Here is a 20,020-nt window from a genome sequence, read left to right as displayed (position 1 = left end):
CCCTATGCGACAAAGTCATCCTCAGAACCGAAACCTGCGCTCGTACCAAGTGCTGTCGTTACTACGTGCATTACGATTGCTACACCCAGGCACTCGATGATCAGATGAACAAGGGGGTGATCAAAGAGAAGTTGTACTGCCAGATCTGTCACACGTTGTGTATACTAAGTGCGTTCGTGGCCACCCTAGACAACTGACCATGGAAATGAGACTCGTCGTCACCTCCACCCTAGAGTTCTACCTCCGTTTGGACTTGAGATTTTGTTTCGTTGTGTTTTGCGGTTACAAATTCGCACGACATCTTTGTCACGCCTTGTTCATCACCTTCTTTTCATAGAGTTACTGGGATTGTCTACCCCGTGAGATGCAGGCCTACATCCTTCACCTCAGAGAGGCCCAGTCTCTCGCCGAGATGCGTGAACGTGAAACGAGGAGAGAGCTTTGTAAAGAGATACGAGCCTTCGCTAAGGTCCAAGCAGAATGGGGACTAGGTGCAATCAAAGTAGTTCTAGAGACATGTCTGCTAGATTATTGTCCCAAAGGAAGAGTTCCAGGAATGGAAAATAAGCACATGGTCGTGTATGGATTCCACACGGACGAACACAACTTTAAGCGAGCAATATATTTAGGGTACGGGTTAAATCATGCCTATCTCAGAATACCGGACGTTAAGAGAATGTTATCCTCACCTCCCACAGAATAGCAGTTACTGGGATCGACTACCTCATGAACTACAGGACTACATAATGCGCTTAGCCAAGAATCAAATCCTACTCGAGCGTAGAAGAAACAAAAAGTTACGACGTCTTCTAAAGGAAATAGTAGAATACGGCAAACTGAAAGAGCAATGGGGCATAGGACACATTAAGATTGTCAGGGTTCCATGCGATGCGGGATGTTGTATAAAAAAGAAGAAAGAAGACAGATACAAAGATACTAAAATAATAGGTTGTTACATTGACATTTACGACAAACCGCAAGAAACGTATTTATCTTTCACCATAAAAGGGGCCAAGAGACGCGCCCCCATAGAAAAGACTTACTGCTATCCTACCTTTTATGAATTACAACACGCTACCTATTATGAATTATAAGTAACGTTCCTGCTCTATTACAAAGTCACTGGGATAGGCTACCAGAAGAACTAAAGTGTCGCATACTTCACCTAGCAACCTGGCAACACATATTCGACCGCAGGAACAATGAACTATTGAACAAATTTCACGAACAAATTATATATTACGATATACTGAAAAAACAATGGCAGTACGGTCACATAGAAATACGAACGAGTAAATGTAGACCAAACGTGTGTAAATGTAAAACGGTTTATAAAAGAGTCCCTTATCACACTGCTGTATATGGTCATTATGTCAACAAGCGTGACGAGAAAAGGAGAATCTATTTAGGATTTAGTTTTAATCACGCGTTAATCAATATATATGACAAAAAATCGTTATTGTCAGATACTTTGCTTGGCACCCTGGCAGTAAAAAACAACCAATAAAAAACGTTGTGTTCATTGTCTAATTCAAATTGTACTCATGTCTTCACAGAACAGACGGACCCACGACGAAGCCTTCTTCGACGACAATGATGACGACGACTGGATCTTTGATGCGGCTCTCGACCGAGTGATGATCCAAACCGGAGGTGGTAGCAATACGAGACCACTCCTAGAATTTGAATTAAGACCCGCAGGCGCTCGACGTAACTGGAGAAACGTCCTCAACAAACAACGATTCGAAGCCACGCTCAGACAACACAGAGACGTGACTCCCAGGGACAATCTAGGTCAAGAATTGACTCATGCCCTTCAACGATCCATCGAGCAACAAATCGCTCAGGATCCTACCCTGACACCCAACTCCACGGTCCATTTTACCATGCAGTCCAGTGCCTTCACGCACGCCTTTCAATCCACCACCTTCACCGTGCGCGAATTCGAAGAAGGGAGTGAAAGACTAGACACTTATCTCCAGTCTCTCGCGGCCAAACTCAACTCCAACGAAGAATTCACCCCCGACGACACGTTCACCATGGAAACCACTTTCATACGCACCCCAGGTCGTGGGCGTGGTCACGGAAAACGATACAAACCGAGTTGTGCGGCCGTACGGGGAATCGTCAAAAGGTCGCGCGTGACCATCCAAAACAAAGACAATCTCTGCTGCGCTCGCGCTATCGTCACCATGAAAGCTCTGGTAGACGCGAACGGGAATTCGCGAGACCAAGATTACCACAATCTCAAACAGGGGCGACCCGTCCAAGAGCGATTGGCCAAAGAACTCCACCGTATAGCCCACGTCCCCGAAGGACCTTGCGGCATTCCAGAACTGCAGCAATTCCAGGCCGCGTTACCTGGGTACCAACTCAAGGTCCTTTCCATCGATCCACCCCACATGCTCATCTACGCGGGACCCGAACCCTCGGACAAGATCATTCGTCTCATCAAAGAAGACAGTCACTACGACGGATGCAACTCGTTTAGTGGGTTCCTCGACAAATCCTACTTCTGCGACGAATGCAATCGAGGATACGATCACGACGACTTTCAAAATCATCCCTGCGACGGTAAATGGTGTCCCGCCTGCAAACGAAAGGACTGCCCCGATTTCATCGAAGCCAAACGACCCCTAGCGCGAGGCAAGTTTCCTGAACCCACCTCGATCTGCCGATTGTGCCACAGAAAATTCTTCGGAGCCCAATGCTACAACTACCACCTGCAACGACGGAGCCTCAACATCCCATCCATCTGCGACACTTACAAAAAGTGTCTAGACTGTTGCCACGTCTACGAACCAAAAGATAGGAACAGGCGAGGAGGTGCCCGTCGTGTCCCCGATCACGTGTGCGGATGGGGCGAATGCCACATCTGCGAAAAGAAAGTCTTTCTGCCGACGCACCGATGTTACATACAACGCATCCCCGAAGACGAAGACGAGCCCAAAAAGAAACGCGTGTCACGCGACGAAGTCAAAGGCCGACCCTTTGAAGAACCCGAACCCGGTGATCCAGACACACGCGTCTGGGTGGGCCGAGATCCGCCCCTTCAAGTGTACTGCGACTACGAAGCCATCACCGACGCCGGAGGGAATCAGACACCCATTCTACTCTGCTTAGAAGACGATGAAGAGGATCAATTCTGCTCCTTCTACGGTCCCAACTGCACCGCTGACATGTTCGACCACCTCGAATCACTCGCCGTCGACGTGGACGGAGACGATCGGGACGTCATCGTCCTCTTCCACAATCTCAAAGGCTACGATGGGATGTTCATCTTACAACACTGTTACGCCACGCATCGAGAAGTCACAGACCAAAATACCGTAGGCACCAAGATACTGTCCCTGAGATCCGATAGACTGACTTTCAAAGATTCCCTATGCTTTCTCCCGTTCCCGCTGGCCAACTTTCCCGCCACCTTCGGAATCAACGAACTGTGCAAGGGATTCTTCCCGCACAAATTCAACACCCTAGAAAATCAAGAGTACGAAGGACCCATGCCACCGCGAGACATGTACGATCCCGACGGCATGTCAGCCAAAAAGAAAGCCGAATTCGAACAGTGGTACCAAGAGAAAGTCAATGATAACTACCATTTCGTCTTACGGCAAGAAATGGAAGCCTATTGCGAATCAGATGTCAAACTCCTCAAAGCAGGCTGTCAAAAGTTCCGGCAAGAATTCAAACAAAAAGCCGACTTTGACCCCATGGAGAAATGCGTCACCATCGCCTCCGCCTGCAAACGATTCTGGCGCAAGAAACTCGTCCCGCCCAACACCATCGCCTCCAGACCACCTCTAGGATGGCACGGGGCCCGATCCAATCAGTCCGTCAAAGCCCTGAAATGGCTAGCCTGGCAAGAACACTTGTTACAACACACAGATCAAGGCGATCGTATACGCACTGTGCGAAACGGAGGTGAAGTCCGACTAGCCAATCACCTCGTGGACGGATACGATCCAACCACTCGAACCGTCTACGAATTACACGGATGTCTATGGCACGGATGTCCTCGCTGTTTCCCACGCCAACGCGACCGATATCCCATCTGCCACACCGATCGCACCCTACAGGAAGTCTACGAGTCCACGCTCAAGAAACACGACCTTCTCAGTCGCCAAGGCTACCAGCTCCACGTCAAGTGGGAATGCGACTGGGACCTGGAGGTCAAAACCGACCCAGATCTCCGCCAGTTCCTAGACACGTTCCAAATCGTCGAACCGCTCGAGCCACGAGAAGCCTTCTTCGGAGGGCGCACGAACGCAGTCAAACTGCATCACGTGACCAACGTGGTCCAAGGAGAGAAAACCAAGTACGTCGACGTGACGTCGCTCTACCCCTGGGTCAACAAGGAATGCGAATACCCCGTAGGACACCCGCAAGTCATCGTCAACCCACAAGATCAAGACATCCATCACTACTTCGGTACGGCCAAAGTGGACATACTGCCGCCTCACGAACTATACCACCCCGTTCTACATTTTCGGCACGGAGGTAAACTCACCTTCCCACTCTGCCGATCGTGCGTGGAACACGAAATGAACAAACCCCTCCTAGAGAAATCGCATCGCTGCCCACACACGGCCGCGCAACGCACGCTACGAGGGACCTGGTGCACACCCGAAATCCAGAAAGCCGTTGCCATGGGATAGACGCTCAACAAGATCCACGAAGTCCACCATTTCCCGCCAGAACAACGCCGTAAAGGACTCTTCGCCGATTACGTGAACACCTGGCTAAAAATCAAACAGGAATCCGCTGGCTACCCTAACTGGTGTAACACCCCCGAAGACAAGGCACGGTACGTGCAACAACACCAACAGAAAGAAGGCATCGCTCTCGATCCAACCATGATCCAGAAGAATGCCGGACGCAAAGCCACCGCTAAACTCATGCTCAACTCCTTCTGGGGCAAGTTCGGTGAAAACCTACACAAACCCACCACCCAAGTCGTCTACAACGCCGCGCAACTCTTTACCCTCGTTTCCAATCCCCTCAACGACATACGACAAGTCAGAATCGCCAACGACGAAGCGCTAGAGGTCGTCCACGCCGAACTCAAAGACAATCAACCCGACAACGGACGAATCAACATCTTCGTCGCCGCTTTCACCACCTGCTGGGCTCGTCTCAAATTATACAGCTACCTGGAACACCTAAAACAACAAGTTCTCTACTTTGACACCGACTCCGTCATCTACTCACACAAACCAGGTCAAGCCGATGTTCCCCTAGACGTTTTCTTTGGCGAGATGACCAACGAACTCGACGAGGGCGATTTCATCACCGATTTCACTGCCGCTGGACCCAAAAATTAAGGATACAGAACCCACCAAGGCAAAGTCTGCTGCCAAGTACGAGGCTTCTCACTCAATGTACGAGGATCCAGGCAACTCAATTATGACGTCATGCGACAAAATCTACTCGACGAACTCACACAACCTCTCGAGCAACGACGCAACATCAATGTCGTCAACCCCAACTTCTTCTGGAGAAACCCAGCCACCAAACATCTCAAAGTCATCACACGAACTAAACGATACGGACTCGTCTTCGACAAACGCGTCGTTGACACGAACACTTTCATGTCGTTTCCATACGGATACACACCCATGTAATTTTTTACTTCCTGTAATCAATAAAAAATCAATTTTTAAACCCACTTCCGGTCTCTCGCCTTATTTACGCATGCGCGAGCTGTGACGTCATACATAAACCGATCACGTGACATAAGCCACTTTGGGCGCCATGTTTGCGTTTCAAAGTGGCCATCTTGGATTTTAAATTTTAAGAGAATGTATGGGAAAAGCTTGGTCACGTGGTATAATCCCTGGCTCCTGATTGGTTACGGCCCCTACGAGCGTGCTTCACTACTCTTATAACTCAAAAACGAGTTGGGTGACCCCATTTTTTATTGTGATAAGCATGATAAGATGCAACTTTTTGCAAAGTTCAAAAGAAATTATGTAGTGTGGGTTCAGAGCCACCTTAACTCAAAAATTTAAGAACTTTAGCCCGTTTTGGCACTGAAATGATACCACGTTGTTTACCAATGATTGGGCAGTTTTTTGATACAATATTTGTGGCATCAACTGATAAAGATTGGTTGTAATGATCCATCAAAATCTAAGTCATAGAAAGTGTTGTAAACTGTTGCCAACCCGCCTCTATATGATTTTGAGGTGACGTTGTCAAAAGACAAATGTATTTTCCGCTGTTATTCCAAGTAATTAGTCGCAGTTGTTTTCGTCTCACACCTGCCGCACCCACTATTGTGCATTCTGTTTTGCATGGATGTCCTGATTGGCCAGTTATTAGTATTTATACTCTCCGCTGTCTCTTGAGTACCATTCACGCTCGCGGTTCCATACAGTTTATTCATCTTTCTGGTTTACGATCATATTATGATCATATTATTGAAGCCGATTTCAAAGTGTCTGCCGGAGAGTTGGCCTCCTTCACAGGTCAAATTATTTCCACCGGGCCTGTAGTTGGTAACATTGGCAGGATAATGACCAGACATTGTGTCTTGTCCACCTTGTGCAAAGATAACTGGGATTCTACATTCCGTCTCGACGATTACTGCAAAGAAGAACTGTATTTTTAGAAGGAAAATATGGTTAATATCAACTCTAGGTATTGCTTTGTAAGTAAAGATCCTAGTTATTTTGTATATTCGGATGCCAGTGCTACCGGAGGTGGAGCAATTATTGACTTTAATAATGATTTTGTGTGCCACAAAATGTGGTCGGAGAACGAGAGAGTTCAAAGTTCAACCTAGAGGGAATTGTCTGTTATTGAGTTTTCATTGCAATCATTTGCCTCAGTGTTGGAAGGATCACACGTTAAGTGGTTTACTGATAGCCAAGCAGCTGCTAAGATTGTTGAAGTGGGCAGCATGAAATTAGGCTTGCATAAGATGGCCCGAAGGATTTTTGATATTTGTATTCGATCGGGGATTCATTTAGAAGTGCAATGGATCCCTCGCACTTCGAATCAGCAAGCTGATTATATAAGTCGTTTAATTGATATTGATGATTGGCAAATTACTGAAGAATTTTTTCTTTTTCTTGATGGCCGGTGGGGCCCGCATAGTGTTGATTGTTTTGCCAATTATTATAATCACAAGCTCCCCAAATATTTTTCGAGGTTTTGGAACCCCAATACTGCGGGTGTTGATTTTTTCTTTCAGTCTCTTCGAGGAGAAAATTGCCTAGTAGTCCCTCCAGTTGGTATCGTCCCACGCGTATTGCATTATTTGAAATCTCAGCGGACCGTTGGTACGCTCGTTGTACCTCTTTGGCCTTCGGCTCATTTTTGGCCTTTAATTACACACAAGTATAGTAGTTATCTTGTGGCTCACAGTATTCATATCTAATTAATAGTCTGTCATTTCATGTGGCGCTGTCTTAAACAGCGTATAGTTGATTTTATGTGGCGCTGGCCCAATCAATGGTTTTTGATTTACGGGGCACTGGTCCGTTCAATAGTCTATCGTCTTATGTGGCACTGGCCCCAACAATGATCGATTTTTATACGGCTCCTTTTTTGTTCTTTTATTATATATGTTTTGTTCTTGTCTTTCCAGGTAATCTTATCAAGTAATGCCTGGAAAGGCTTTCAACAATTTTCTTCAATCAACGTTTATGAGGTTTTAGAAGTTATGTTGAAGTCCAGGGCGGATACAACTACTAAAGCCTACGTTCGCGTTATTAGAAAGTTTTTGGAGTGGTCTAAAAGTAGACATTTCAACATGCAGTTACCTTTTCCCCTTAGTGTTGTTTCTCTATATTTATTTGAAGTTCAGCAGTCTTGCACCTCTAGCTCCTCGGTAATTTTAGCCCATGCTGCCCTTAAATGGTTACATTCTTTTGTCCCTAGTTTGGATCGTAATCCTTTGGATAGTGAATTTTGCAGGAATATTATCGAATCTGCTAAACGCCAGAAATCACAGCCAGTTATGAAAAAGAAGCCTATTACCACAGACATCATGAGGAGTATTTTAGATACTCATAACAAGAAAGATGCTAATTTAAAGAATCTTCGTATCGCTGCGTTATGCTCTTTAGCTTTTGCAGGATTTTTTCGTTACGACGAATTATGCAATATTGTTCCTAAGCATATTGAATTTCACAGCGATTATATAAGAATCTTTATACCTCGTAGTAAGACAGATGTTTATAGGGAAGGGAATTTCGTCTTTATTAGTGCATCCAGGTCTAAGTACTGTCCTGTTGGTGTTTTACAACGGTATTTAGATTTATCTGGTATTGACTTATGTAGTTCTCTCCCTTTATTTAGACCGTAGTAGTTCTAGCCGTAGTAGTTCTAGCTATACCCTGAGAAGTGGAAAGATTTCTTATACTACTTGTAGAGATATCTTAAGGGATACCTTAAGTCAGCTGGGCCTCAACCCTAGTGATTATGGTCTTCATAGGTTAAGATCCGGTGGTATTACATCTGCGGTACGTAATAGTAGTAACTCGATTCCAGAAAGACTTCTTAAAATAAATGGTAGATGGAAATCTGATTCTGCAAAGGATATGTATGTTGAAGAAAGCCTTGAAAACAGGTTACAAGTAACTAAGTATTTAGGTTTGTAATGCATTATCGAGCGTATATTAATTTCTCCATACAGTAGTGTTTAAAAACAAAAAAAAATTGTAAAAACAAAAAAACAAACAACAACAACAACAACTTTGTAATTTCTTTTTTTTTGCAGTCCACTCTGTATTAGTAACTATCTCTCTTATAATAAACTGTTTTGGATCCGCTTGCGCATCCTACCATATTTCTCGTGTGATTTGTTTGTATTACGGGAATTTAAGGGTAGAATGATTTACGTTCGTTTGAGCGAAGCGAATTAGAACGTAATTAAATTACACACGGCCTTAAACCACTATATTATGCAAGAGTGAGTTTCTAGTGTACAACTTAATCAGAAAGTACTTGACTTTATTAAATTGCCAATTGCATTTTATAAGCGTCATACAATAAAACTATCAGAGATAAACATGAAAAATAGTAAATAAAGCTCATTGGGCCTATTTCAAATCAACTTAATAAGCTTAAAAAATCCCTTGACTTCTGATGCTGAGTTTTATTTTACACTAGTTGTTGTTGCTAGTTGTTGCTGAACTGCACACAAATGCATCGGCCATTTTAAGTTCGTTTACTAAAATGGCGAGTTGGGGAAACTTGCGCCGTAAACAAGATTCTTTTGGTAAAACACTTGATCATTGTACACCACTTGACCGTTGTAACCCACTCTACGAAAACAACAAAATAGACTAGGTTAACTTTATTAATATCATGGACCAAGACCTATGATCAAATAGGTTTGTGAGCTTCTACTCAGAAGCTGACCAGTAAAAATAAATCATTTGTGAGGAAAAAAAAAAAGAAGAAAAAAACAACCGTTAAGTCAATTGTAGGTAGTTCCTTGACCCCTGATGGTAAGTTTCATTTTACAACGATAGCAGTTGAATTATAACATGCATAGTGACAGGGCTCCTAGAGAAAAAAAAGCCTTTCATCTGTAGAAGCCGACAAAGATGTCAAATAAAGGACACTTTATGGGCGTGCAATCAGACGTCCCAAGAGACTGTAGAACATTTAAATTATATGCGAGTGGGTGTGGGTGTGAGTGCTTGTTGCGCGTGTGTTTTTCTGTGACTTGAAGAGTCGGATCAAGTCTCGATGTAATACCACCGGATTAAATTGCTATGTCGAATTCTGCGAGTGTTCTATTTTGTGGAGTTTAATACGTCGGCCGAAACACGTATACGAACATGGCAGGAAAAGTTCAAGAAGAATTTCTGATTCCTAAGAATTTCACTGAGGCGAAGGAATTAGTAAAGAAGTTGAGTATCGAGGACTTAAGGACGTTTTCCTTTACGTTTGGAATAGCACAAGACGGATCGAAAGCAATCCTGAAAGAACGACCTCTCGAGTACTACGGAGGACAATTTACATCGGTAAACGGAACGACTGTACCGACGCCTCGGAAAAAGTCCACACTCAAAAGCCCGCCTTCGAACGTGAAAGAACCTCTCGCTTCGGAAAGAATTGACGGTATGGATCAAAAGTCGGACCAGCCAGTCTTATCCATCATCGACCAGCTGCGTAAGTCTGATCAAAGAATTGATGAAATCGAATTCGTCGTTAACAAAATGGGATCATATGTCGAGGAATCTTTAACGAATTTTCGGGAGTCGTTGACAGAAGCTATTAAAGATTCTACGGAGAAAATGATGCGGTCTTTCGACAAGCCTTCCGACGATACAGGAACGGAACAGGTTCCCCTCGTGTATGGTTCGAAATTTGTTGTTGCCAAAAGACGATTAAATTTTCTGGAGAAAAATGCGAAAGGTGTAAGCAAAGAACTGGAAAAATTAATGAATACAGAAGCTGCACCCTCGAGAATTGAGCGTCAGTTGAAGAAACTGAATAATTACGAATCTGACTGTGCGGCACACTCATTAAAGGAAGTATTGGCGAATGTTGAAGAAGAGAAACTGACGGACGAACTTCTGAAAGAGTGGGATGAATTTCATTCTCAAATATTACGGATTTCCGGAATGGCCGAAGATTTTATCGCGAAAAATGGCGTCAATGCATCGTCGAGTGAGATAACTGAACATATTACTAGTGTGAAACTACCGCTCTTGCAGCTGCCAAAGTTTTCAGGAAATGTGTTGGAATGGCCAGCGTTCCATGACGCGTTCGCTGCTTCGGTTGATTCACATAAAAAAATTGAGCAATGTTCAGAAGTTTACCCACCTGAGGTCATGCCTTTCTGGTAGGGCATTAAAGTGCATCGAAGGCTATTCCGTTACGAATGACAACTACTCCAAAGCCTTTCAAAATTTGCGAAATCGTTTTGGGCGGAAACGTTTATTAGCAAACGAGCTTGTCGAGTCCATTTTAAATCTGGACATTCCTGAAAAGGCTGATGGGAAATTGTTGAGAGAACTGTACGACACATTGCGAAACAGGATGAGAAGTTTGGAGTCACTTGGTCTTAAGCCTGATAATAACCCGTCTGTCTATGGTGTTGCTGCCTGTTTCCGAAACAAAGTTGCCTCGTGAGCTGAAGGAGAAATGGTAGTTGGAGCTCACCAAGTTTGAAACTGAAGAGCAAGACAAAGATATTAACATCAAGAAATTCTTTCAATTTTTGGAGGGTCATGTGCTAAGTAAACAGGCCTCCGACGACGTTAAAGATGGACTACCAAAACACAGTAGGAGGAACGGTAGAGCTAAAAGATTCAAGAATCCTGATGACGAAGAGAAAATGTCAGCCCAATCGCTAGTTGATACCTCTGATCATGATTAGAAAAAGCTGAAGTGTGGTATTTGCGCAGACTCACGAGACCTCAAGGTGCCAAACGGCTCTTACTAAGACACCTGACGAGAGATGGGATATGCTGATGAAGCGTAAAGGTGCTCCAACTTGCTTTAATTGTTTACAACCAGGAAGCATTTCGCACAATTCAAGGACATGTAAAGGGCCACGATGTTCTGTTGATGGATGTGGAAGAAGACATCATCAGTTGCTACACATCTCTCAGAAGTCAAAACCAAATGAAGAGGACAGTAAGTCACTCTCTGGGTTTGTGTTTACAAACAAGCAAAATCTGTTTCCAACTGCCAGTGCAAGATTGCTATATGGAGATAAGGAATGCCCAGTCCGAGTTCTTCTGGACAGTGGATCACAAGAGACGTTCCTGAGAACAAGTATGAGAACAACCAATGATCTTAAGATAAAACCTTATGGATCGCCCGCCACTATGACCATTAAGGTACTTGGTGGTCAGGAACAGCAAAAGAAGATGAACCGAGTTAAGTTTAAGTTAGCTCCCTTCAACTCGAATGATGATGATCATGCCATTTCGATTAATGCCTAGACCATAAGCAGTGTCTGTGTCCCCCTCGCAGCTGTGGAAGTTGACGTGAAAAGATGTAATCATCTAAAGAACCTGCAACTTGCAGACACATTTCCAAGAGAAGCTGCATCGGTTGATCTGTTGGTTGGAGCCGATCAATACTACAAGTTGGTTCAAGGAGATGTACGAAAAGGGCGCCCAGAAACACAAGTTGCAACTAAATCAAGACTTGATTGGCTTTTGAGTGGTCCTGTCTCCGGGTCTAAGAAAAGTGAAGAGATGACAACCATGCTCACTGTAACGAAGATCGACATTTCCGATGATCAATTAAAACGTTTCTGGGAGCTAGACGTTATTGGGATCGTAAATCATCAGGAGCATCAAAGAACCGCCGAAGAGGAGGATGCAGTTAATCAGTTTAACAGTTCCTGCCGTTTTAATGGTGAGCGGTATGAACTTGGTCTTCCTTGAAAGGAGGATCATCCACCTCTCGTTGACAACTATGGGCAAGCGTATCAAAGACTTGTCTCCACTGAAAGAAGATTGGTAAAGGATTCAGAGAAGGTGAGAATGTATTGTGAAGCAGTGAGTCAATACATTGAAGATGGCCATGCTCGACCGATAGATGAAGAAGATCACAAAGCAGACAAGGTAAGATACCTCCCTCATCATGGTGTATTTCGAGAAGATAGGGCTACCACGAAGTGTAGAGTCGTGTTCGATAGCAGCGCTAAAACGTATGATGGGCAGTCCCTCAACTCCTGTCTTCTTAAAGGTCCAAAACTTCAGCCAGATCTCGGACATGTTCTAATCAGATTCAGGTGCCATCGAATCGGTATGATATCAGACATCAAGAAAACGTTTCTTCAGATCAAGCTCAAACGTCAAGATCAGAACAGTCACAGATTCCTGTGGAGAGATATGCATACTCATCGCGCACCGGAAGTTTATTGCACTACCCGAGTGACATTCGGAGATGCCCCTTCTCCTTTCCTCTCCATTGCTACAGTACAAAGCATGCAAAAGAACTCGAGGAAGACCATCTTACGGCAGCTAAGGAAGTGAGTGAGAACTTGTACGTCGACGATGTACTTACTGGTGCCCCGGAAGATAACAGTGCAGTAAAGATAAGGAATGAACTTTGCAATCTCCTTTCAAAAGGGGGATTTCAATTGACAAAATGGGCATCAAACTCTCAAAAGGTTATGGAAACCACGCCTCTTCGTGACAAAGCGCCAACTCTTGTGCCGGCCACTGAGCCCAAAAAATGTCAGACTCATTAAAAGCACTGGGTACTTCCTGGAATACAAAAGATGATGTTGTGACGTTTACAAACGCTTCCTGTATCTTGACAGAGAAAGACCCTAAAACAAAGAGAAGTTTGATCAGTTTGTACTCGAGAGTCTTCGATCCAATGGGTTTGCTGACTCCATTTCTGATGATTCCAAAGTTGCTGTATCAAAAATTGTGGAGTCGAGGTCTAGACTGGGATCAGCCATTAGACTCGGACATCGCGAACTCTTGGGAGACCTGGAAACAGGAACGAACTAGCAAACGTTGACCAAATCAAAGTTCCAAGGTGGCTACTACGAAATCTATCTTCAGTTGGCAAAGTTGAACTCCATGGATTTGGTGACGCAGCGAAAGAGCTTATGGGACAGCGGTCTACATTTGTGCTGAGGATCAGGATGGCAAAAGAATCTCTAACCTACTTATGGCCAAGTCAAGGGTAGCACCGGTGAAACGAATCAGTTTGCCAAGACTGGAGCTTCTTGCAGCATACATCACAGCTAAGCTACTTGACTATGTTATCTAAACTCTCCGAATTGTGGTGGACGCAGTATATGGTTGGTCAGATAGTCAGATTACACTTGCGTGGATCAGGAAACCAAGTTCTAATTGGAAAGTATTCGTTGCAAACAGAGCTCAAGATATTCACCAACGAGTAGCACCAAGCCAATGGAGATTTTGTCCGGGAAGTCAAAATCCTGCAGACCTGGTCACAAGGGGAATCCCTGCATCTAAACTCAGAGACTGCAAGCTGTGGTGGAAAGGCCCACATTGGTTACAACAGCTCCACAGTCACTGGCCTGTTAGTGAGGTGCTGAAAGCAATTCCAGAGGAGTGTCTTATTGAAGCAAGGAACGAATCTGTAGGCGTGAATAACATTGTTTGTCTATCAACAGTTCAAGAAAGCATTCCCGCACCAGCATTAAAATGTGAAACCTGGCAACGTTTGGTACGAGTAACCGCATGGATCCTAAAGTGGTCACGTTTACGTTGAGAGCCAAAAAGGGGGAAGCTGTCTACGGAGGAATTGAAGGAATCTGAATTCACTTGGCTGAGAAACAGACAAAGAGTTGCTTTCCTCCCAGAAATTGAGGAACTGTGTACCAAGGGACAAATGAATCAGAAGAGTCGCATCGTTAAGTTGGATCCACAATTTGATCAAACCAAGAAGCTACTTGTGGTTGGAAGACGTCTGCAGTTTGCACAGGTTCCAGAAGAAGCCAAGCATCCAATCATAGTACCACATGGCGACCCAGTTATAGAGAAATTGATCATGCACCTTCATGTCAAAGCTTGCCATGCGGGTCCATAAACAACTCTAGCCATTCTCCGTCAACGCTTCTGGCTCACACAAGAACGACGAGGAGGAGGTAAAGCGAGTCTTGAGAAAATGTCTCACGTGTAAACGTTGGCAGACACAGCCTGTTCAACAGAAAATGGCACCCTTACCAGCCGAAAGAGTATAGATACCACCACCATTCACGAACATTGGAGTGGACTTTACAGGTCCACTGTATCTCAAAGTAAAAGGAAGTTCCGAGCCAAATACGTCAAAGGCGTACGTGTGCATTTTCATCTGCGAAGATACTCGTGCAGTTCCTTTGGAATTGTTGAACATTATGACGGCAGAAGATTTTCTGCAGGCCTTTCGTCGTATGGCTAATCGACGTGGGATGGTGAAAGTGATTCATTCAGACAACCAGACCACATTTCATAAAGCAGCAAGGGTGTTCAAGGCGTCGACTCAAAGAATGCGGCTGATGAAAATAGATCCAACTCTCGTTGAAGACAAATTAACCAATCAAGATGTAAGCTGGAAATTTATAATGGAGAGAGCCAGTCATCGTGGAGGTCATTGGGAGAGAGTCTGCCGACAGCTCAAAGAACCACTCAGGAAGGTGTTGGGGAAAGCTTTTCTCGACTACACAGAAATGATGACTGTCCTGACAGACATAGAAGCCACTATCAACTCCCGTCCTCTGACTTATGTCGGTGATGACATACGAGATGGACGAGTCATTACCCCAGCCTTATTAGCCATTGGAAGAGATTTGGGAAGTCCACCTGATGCACCACCAAGGAAAGCAGAAGTTTCTCTCTCGGAGCACTTTAGGTACCAGCAGCGACTTCAAAGTCACTTTTGGTCTCGTTGGTTACGTGAATATTTGCCGGGCTTAACTGTTCGCCAAAAGTGGACCAAGGAAGAGATGCCATTGAGAAAAAACGATGTCGTACTCATATCAGAGGACAACATACCCAGAGGGAAATGGAAACTTGGTACGATTGTGGAAACCTTTCCTGGAAAAGATGGACGAATTCGTACAGTAAGAGTCCAAAACCAAGAAAGGAATGATGCACAGCACTTACTAGAGGAGTGGAACGATGAAATTCTCGACGGAAGATGTGCCCCATTGCATATTGCTAAGGTTCAAGAGATGGAAGACCCCAGGAAATGCCAAAGACGCGAATCGCCCCCGCAAGTGCCAGAGGTTAATGACTGTTCGTCATCGGTGGGGGAAGATGTAGAAGCCGACAAAGATGTCAAATATAGGACACGTTATGGGCGTGCAATCAGTCATCCCAAGAGACTGTGGAACATGTAAATTATATGCGAGTGGGTGTGGGTGTGAGTGTTTGTTGCGTGTGTGTTTTTCTGTTGCTTGAAGAGTCGGATCAAGTCTCGATATAATACCACCGGATTAAATTACTATGTCGAATTCTGCGAGCGTTCGTCGTTTTACTGGGCCCGTACATCATCAACAAAATTGTTTAAAACTGTAAGACTGATATTCCGCACGCGTTTTGATCAGTTTACATGACTTTAAGACGTTTGGTCAAAGCATAACGGATACCATCATAATTGGCTTCTAGTTTCAAGGTTGTACTAAAGTAAGCGGAAATCGTGCTGCCTCAAACCAAGGAAATTTCAATTTCTTAATACAAGAAAATCGGTCTTTTTTCTCGAAACAATAACGCGTAAACAGATCGGACTTAAAGTCCTCAATGAATCTTTTAATTTCAAAATTTATTATTTTTAAGATTAATTAGTGCCTGTGCCGTATTTTTTCGAGAGTAAACGTGCTCCCACATTACTTGCAAAGAATCTCGGACGAAAATAAAACCGTCCGAAATTTTTAAACGTCCGAAATTTTAAGCGTTAGAAATATTTACAGTGTAGTATAAAACTTTCAAATAGCGCCAAACCTCTTTTAGCTTTCTTTATGCCGGGCTTTATAGAGTGAACTCTTGTTGAGACACGACTTGACATACGTAACTGCTTGATAGAATTTGTGACATTTTTTCGTCGGTGTATTCGTAAAACCTTGAGGCTGTAGCAAAAGTATCATTTTCACTGATGTTGTTTCAGTCTAATTGGTGTTATGTAGGCGTAAATTTACTTTAGTTATGTTTCAACATAGTATCCGAAGTTGCTGTCTGAAATTTGTCCAAAATGAGATAAACAGTGACTGTCCAAAAATTAAAAGTCCAAATATAACGTCCGAAAGTAATGTAAGTCGTGTAATTTCATATCGGCCTCACGCTGCGCGCCTGTTCGACTTTAAAATTAATTGCGCGATTAGTTCCTGTATTGTTCTCCTGTAGGTCCAGTACTAGTTACTATTACTTACCAATTTGTAACGAACGCGTAGCGTTGCAACTCAGGGGACGATGGTCGTTGGTCAGGATTCCTACAAAAACAACAATACGACTTACAGTAAGCACAATTTTTAAAGCCTCGGACAACACTTATATTTACTTTCCAAATTTCTAATCACCACTTCTGCTTCTGCACTGTAGTGATGTCACTTTAATGACACCTTCCTACTTCCTTTTATATGCTTTCAATTTTGTTTTCACATGCATTTTTTATCTGGATAACCACTTGTTTAAATATGCTATTAACAATACCAACCGCGTCAAGGCAGCCTTAATAAACTCTGTTGCATCATGTGATACATTCCGCGGCGGCGTAGGCATTATGGGTCCTAAAGCAATCTTAACAGCGGCCACTACTGGTCGAAGATCACCCAGAGGAGGTTTTACTGTTAACATTTCGACAACTGTACAGCCGAGACTCCTTTAAAAAAAACACACAACACATTTTGACGTTAAAAGAAGATTTTGCATACCTTGAAGAATGGCACAGTTTCAGTTCACTGGGAGCTCACAAAATCAGCTTCCCCCATTGAATTCATACCTTAAACTAACTTATACGGCCATCAAAACAGTAAATTAAAGTTTGCGATTGATATATCATACAAGGTCACACCAAAGCTAGAACAATCACGTTCCTCAGGTCTGAGAAAGCCCGTTTTTGGTCCGTGGTGACTGAACACAACTCTTAGTATGGTTTGACTGTATGTAAAGGTCAAAATTCAATAATCGCCTCTAAACATGAGCAAAGAGAGCAACCGCGGCGATAAATGCTGCAAGGTTCAGCCTTTGATTTCGCTCAGAGGTCCACATTTTTAGTGCTGACTAAAAGAATGATGGCTTCTGGGAGCGAGATTGCAAGCCAAAAGGGCTCAGAGCAAAACCTTATATAACCAAGAATGCGCAAACCCTCTTCTCTTCCCGTGTTTGTTTCTTCGTGGACAGCCCAAAGAATATTGAGGCGTATTACATCATACCAGTTCATCTCTTTTTTCCTGCACTGCTTCCTTCGTTTTTACAAAAAGAAACGAAAGGAAAAGCAGTGTTTGTCCTGTAAACCTACCAGATATCTGCTTTGCGTCCATATGGGTAACCCCAGCATATCTCTGGTGCCGTCCGGAAGAGAGTGCCGCAAGCACAGCGCAAATTTGTTTCACTACCAATTTTCTGGAGAAAAAAAAAATTGGACGAGAAAATGATTATTTTCCGAAAATAAGCGGGTAAATACTAGTGAAAGTGAGCGGCATGTATCGCGTGGAATAGATACAATACTGGCGGCAGGTTTCCTGAACTAACAATCTGCTCCCTTGCACTAAGAAACCGGGATAAGCTCCGGCCTGATGGGCCCGTTGGCTCGTATGCCTTTACCTTTAATATGCTGCAATGTCCGCGTCCGAGCTCAAACTTTTGTTTTGCGCTCATACACTATGCATAATTATAGTTCACCACTAAATTTTCTCCGATTCTTATTGGTTTCAATTGATCAGTGACGAGAAAGTGTTCATCCGCGGAGATACACTGTCAGCCCATAGTGCCCGTCCCCGGAAAATACCCGGATGGATAGTACTCGTCCGTGAAAAGTTTCCTGTAAACAAGCGTGTTCGTGGAAAATAAACAACTGAAATTGTATTAAGTGGGTTTTTGTCTCTTTTTTTGTCTCTTTTTTCAAATTTTACATTTGGCTTTTGCGGTTTTCTGCTAAAAAAGTTGACAATAATTTAATTGATTTTTGAAAAGGATACCTAAACTTCGAGCCAGGATCCGAGCCACGATTCGAGCCAAGATTCAAGCCAGGATTGGAGCCAGGATTAGATCCAGGATTGGAGCCAGGATTGGAGCCAAGATTTGAGCTAGGATTTGAGCTAAGATTGGAACCAGGATTGGAGCCAGGGTTTGAGCTAAGATCCGAGCAGGATTAGTTAGGATAAGCTTTCTACGACATGTTCACGTGACCTGGTTTCCTTGTTTGCGTTACCCCTTTTGTCTCGTCACAAGTCATGCAGAGTAACGCGTAGGAAGTGTTATATTCTGGAGTGCTGTTTGTGCAAGTTTTTTGCCGCATACATTACACATATACTGAGATCTGAAAATTTGAACATTTGAACTTACATTCCAGAAAGTTTGATAGCTAGTGCAGGGCTCAAAGAAACCCCCGTCCGCTCGTCTGGGACAAGTACATTTTACTCTCAAGTAACTTTGCCCCTCGTCAAGAGACGGCCGGCAAACCAAATACGACTAAATTTTTGATAACGATTTGTAAACAAGGAGTAAGCTTTAGGTACATAGGTATGATCAAGTGATCAAAATCTGCCCCGATCAAATTTCTTTCCACGACTAAATATAGCCCTGTTCCGCACGAAGACGCCCTGTTTATTTCTTAAAATTTCAACATATTTTGCACTGTATAAAATCAAACTCGACATCGACGTATCAAAGCTGTAGAAACAATACGCAAAAAGAAGCCGTATATATTCCTACAGCAAAATTGATCGAAGCCCCCGCCAGTATTTTTAATGAACAAATCCATCTATTAGAATCCCTGTGGCAAGTCAAGTTGTTTGGTAGAAATACTCTTGTGCGCCACCAAAACGAAATGTATTAGTATTATTAAAAAGAAATTGACTAGTAAATCTACTAAGTTATCAAAAAACTTTTACTGTTCCTGGATGTTCACGTTAAATAGTTTTCCTAACTCGGATCCTAGCTCGAATCCTGGCTTTATTCTTAGTTTATCTCATTTTTGAACTGGCGCGCGGAACAAAATTTAGTGGTGAACAAATAAAGACAAGACAGTGTTTCTGTCTCGGAGGTATTGGTCTGATAGTTGCCCCTTAGAAATTTGATCTTCTTAAAACTAGCATATTTGCACTCTAAGCGAAATATTTGTTTTAAGAGCCCCTGTCCGTCCATAGAAATGGAAAATGACTCGACAAGGGTCGAAAATTCGATTTTGCTCATATTTTCATGGTAGATAGGCTAGGGCATGACAAAAACTACTGGATATTTTTTTTGGCAAAATATCCCTTTATTTCAAAGAAATATGCAAATTACCAAATTCCGTTAAAATTAAGAATTTGTCTGATTTTTACAGCCAGGCACTATTAAGAGTATCAAATTTCCGCGGCCAAACATCAGCCGATAGTTCCTCGACAGAAACACTCTATTGTTTAAATATTCATAAC

General features: G+C 43.5%; 1 protein-coding gene across 1 annotated transcript in view; it reads right to left on the bottom strand.

Moving 5' to 3' along the window:
* Positions 1-6,052: 6,052 nt before the first annotated feature.
* The window catches only part of LOC145481300 (uncharacterized), a 172,621-nt gene continuing 158,653 nt past the window's right edge, over positions 6,053-20,020 (bottom strand). Inside the window, exons 26-29 of the mRNA XM_081459765.1 lie at positions 17,902-18,005; positions 17,098-17,262; positions 16,814-16,873; positions 6,053-6,588 (exon numbers count right to left, since the gene is read on the bottom strand). Coding sequence (XP_081315891.1) covers positions 6,567-6,588; positions 16,814-16,873; positions 17,098-17,262; positions 17,902-18,005 — 351 coding nt within the window. The 3' untranslated portion in view covers positions 6,053-6,566. The remainder of the gene's footprint in view (positions 6,589-16,813; positions 16,874-17,097; positions 17,263-17,901; positions 18,006-20,020) is intronic.

Source organism: Orbicella franksi, chromosome 1 (assembly GCF_964199315.1).
Source record: "Orbicella franksi chromosome 1, jaOrbFran1.1, whole genome shotgun sequence".
NCBI lineage: Eukaryota > Metazoa > Cnidaria > Anthozoa > Scleractinia > Merulinidae > Orbicella > Orbicella franksi.
Note: the sequence above shows the minus strand (reverse complement) of the source record. Positions and strands in the feature narration are given on the sequence as shown.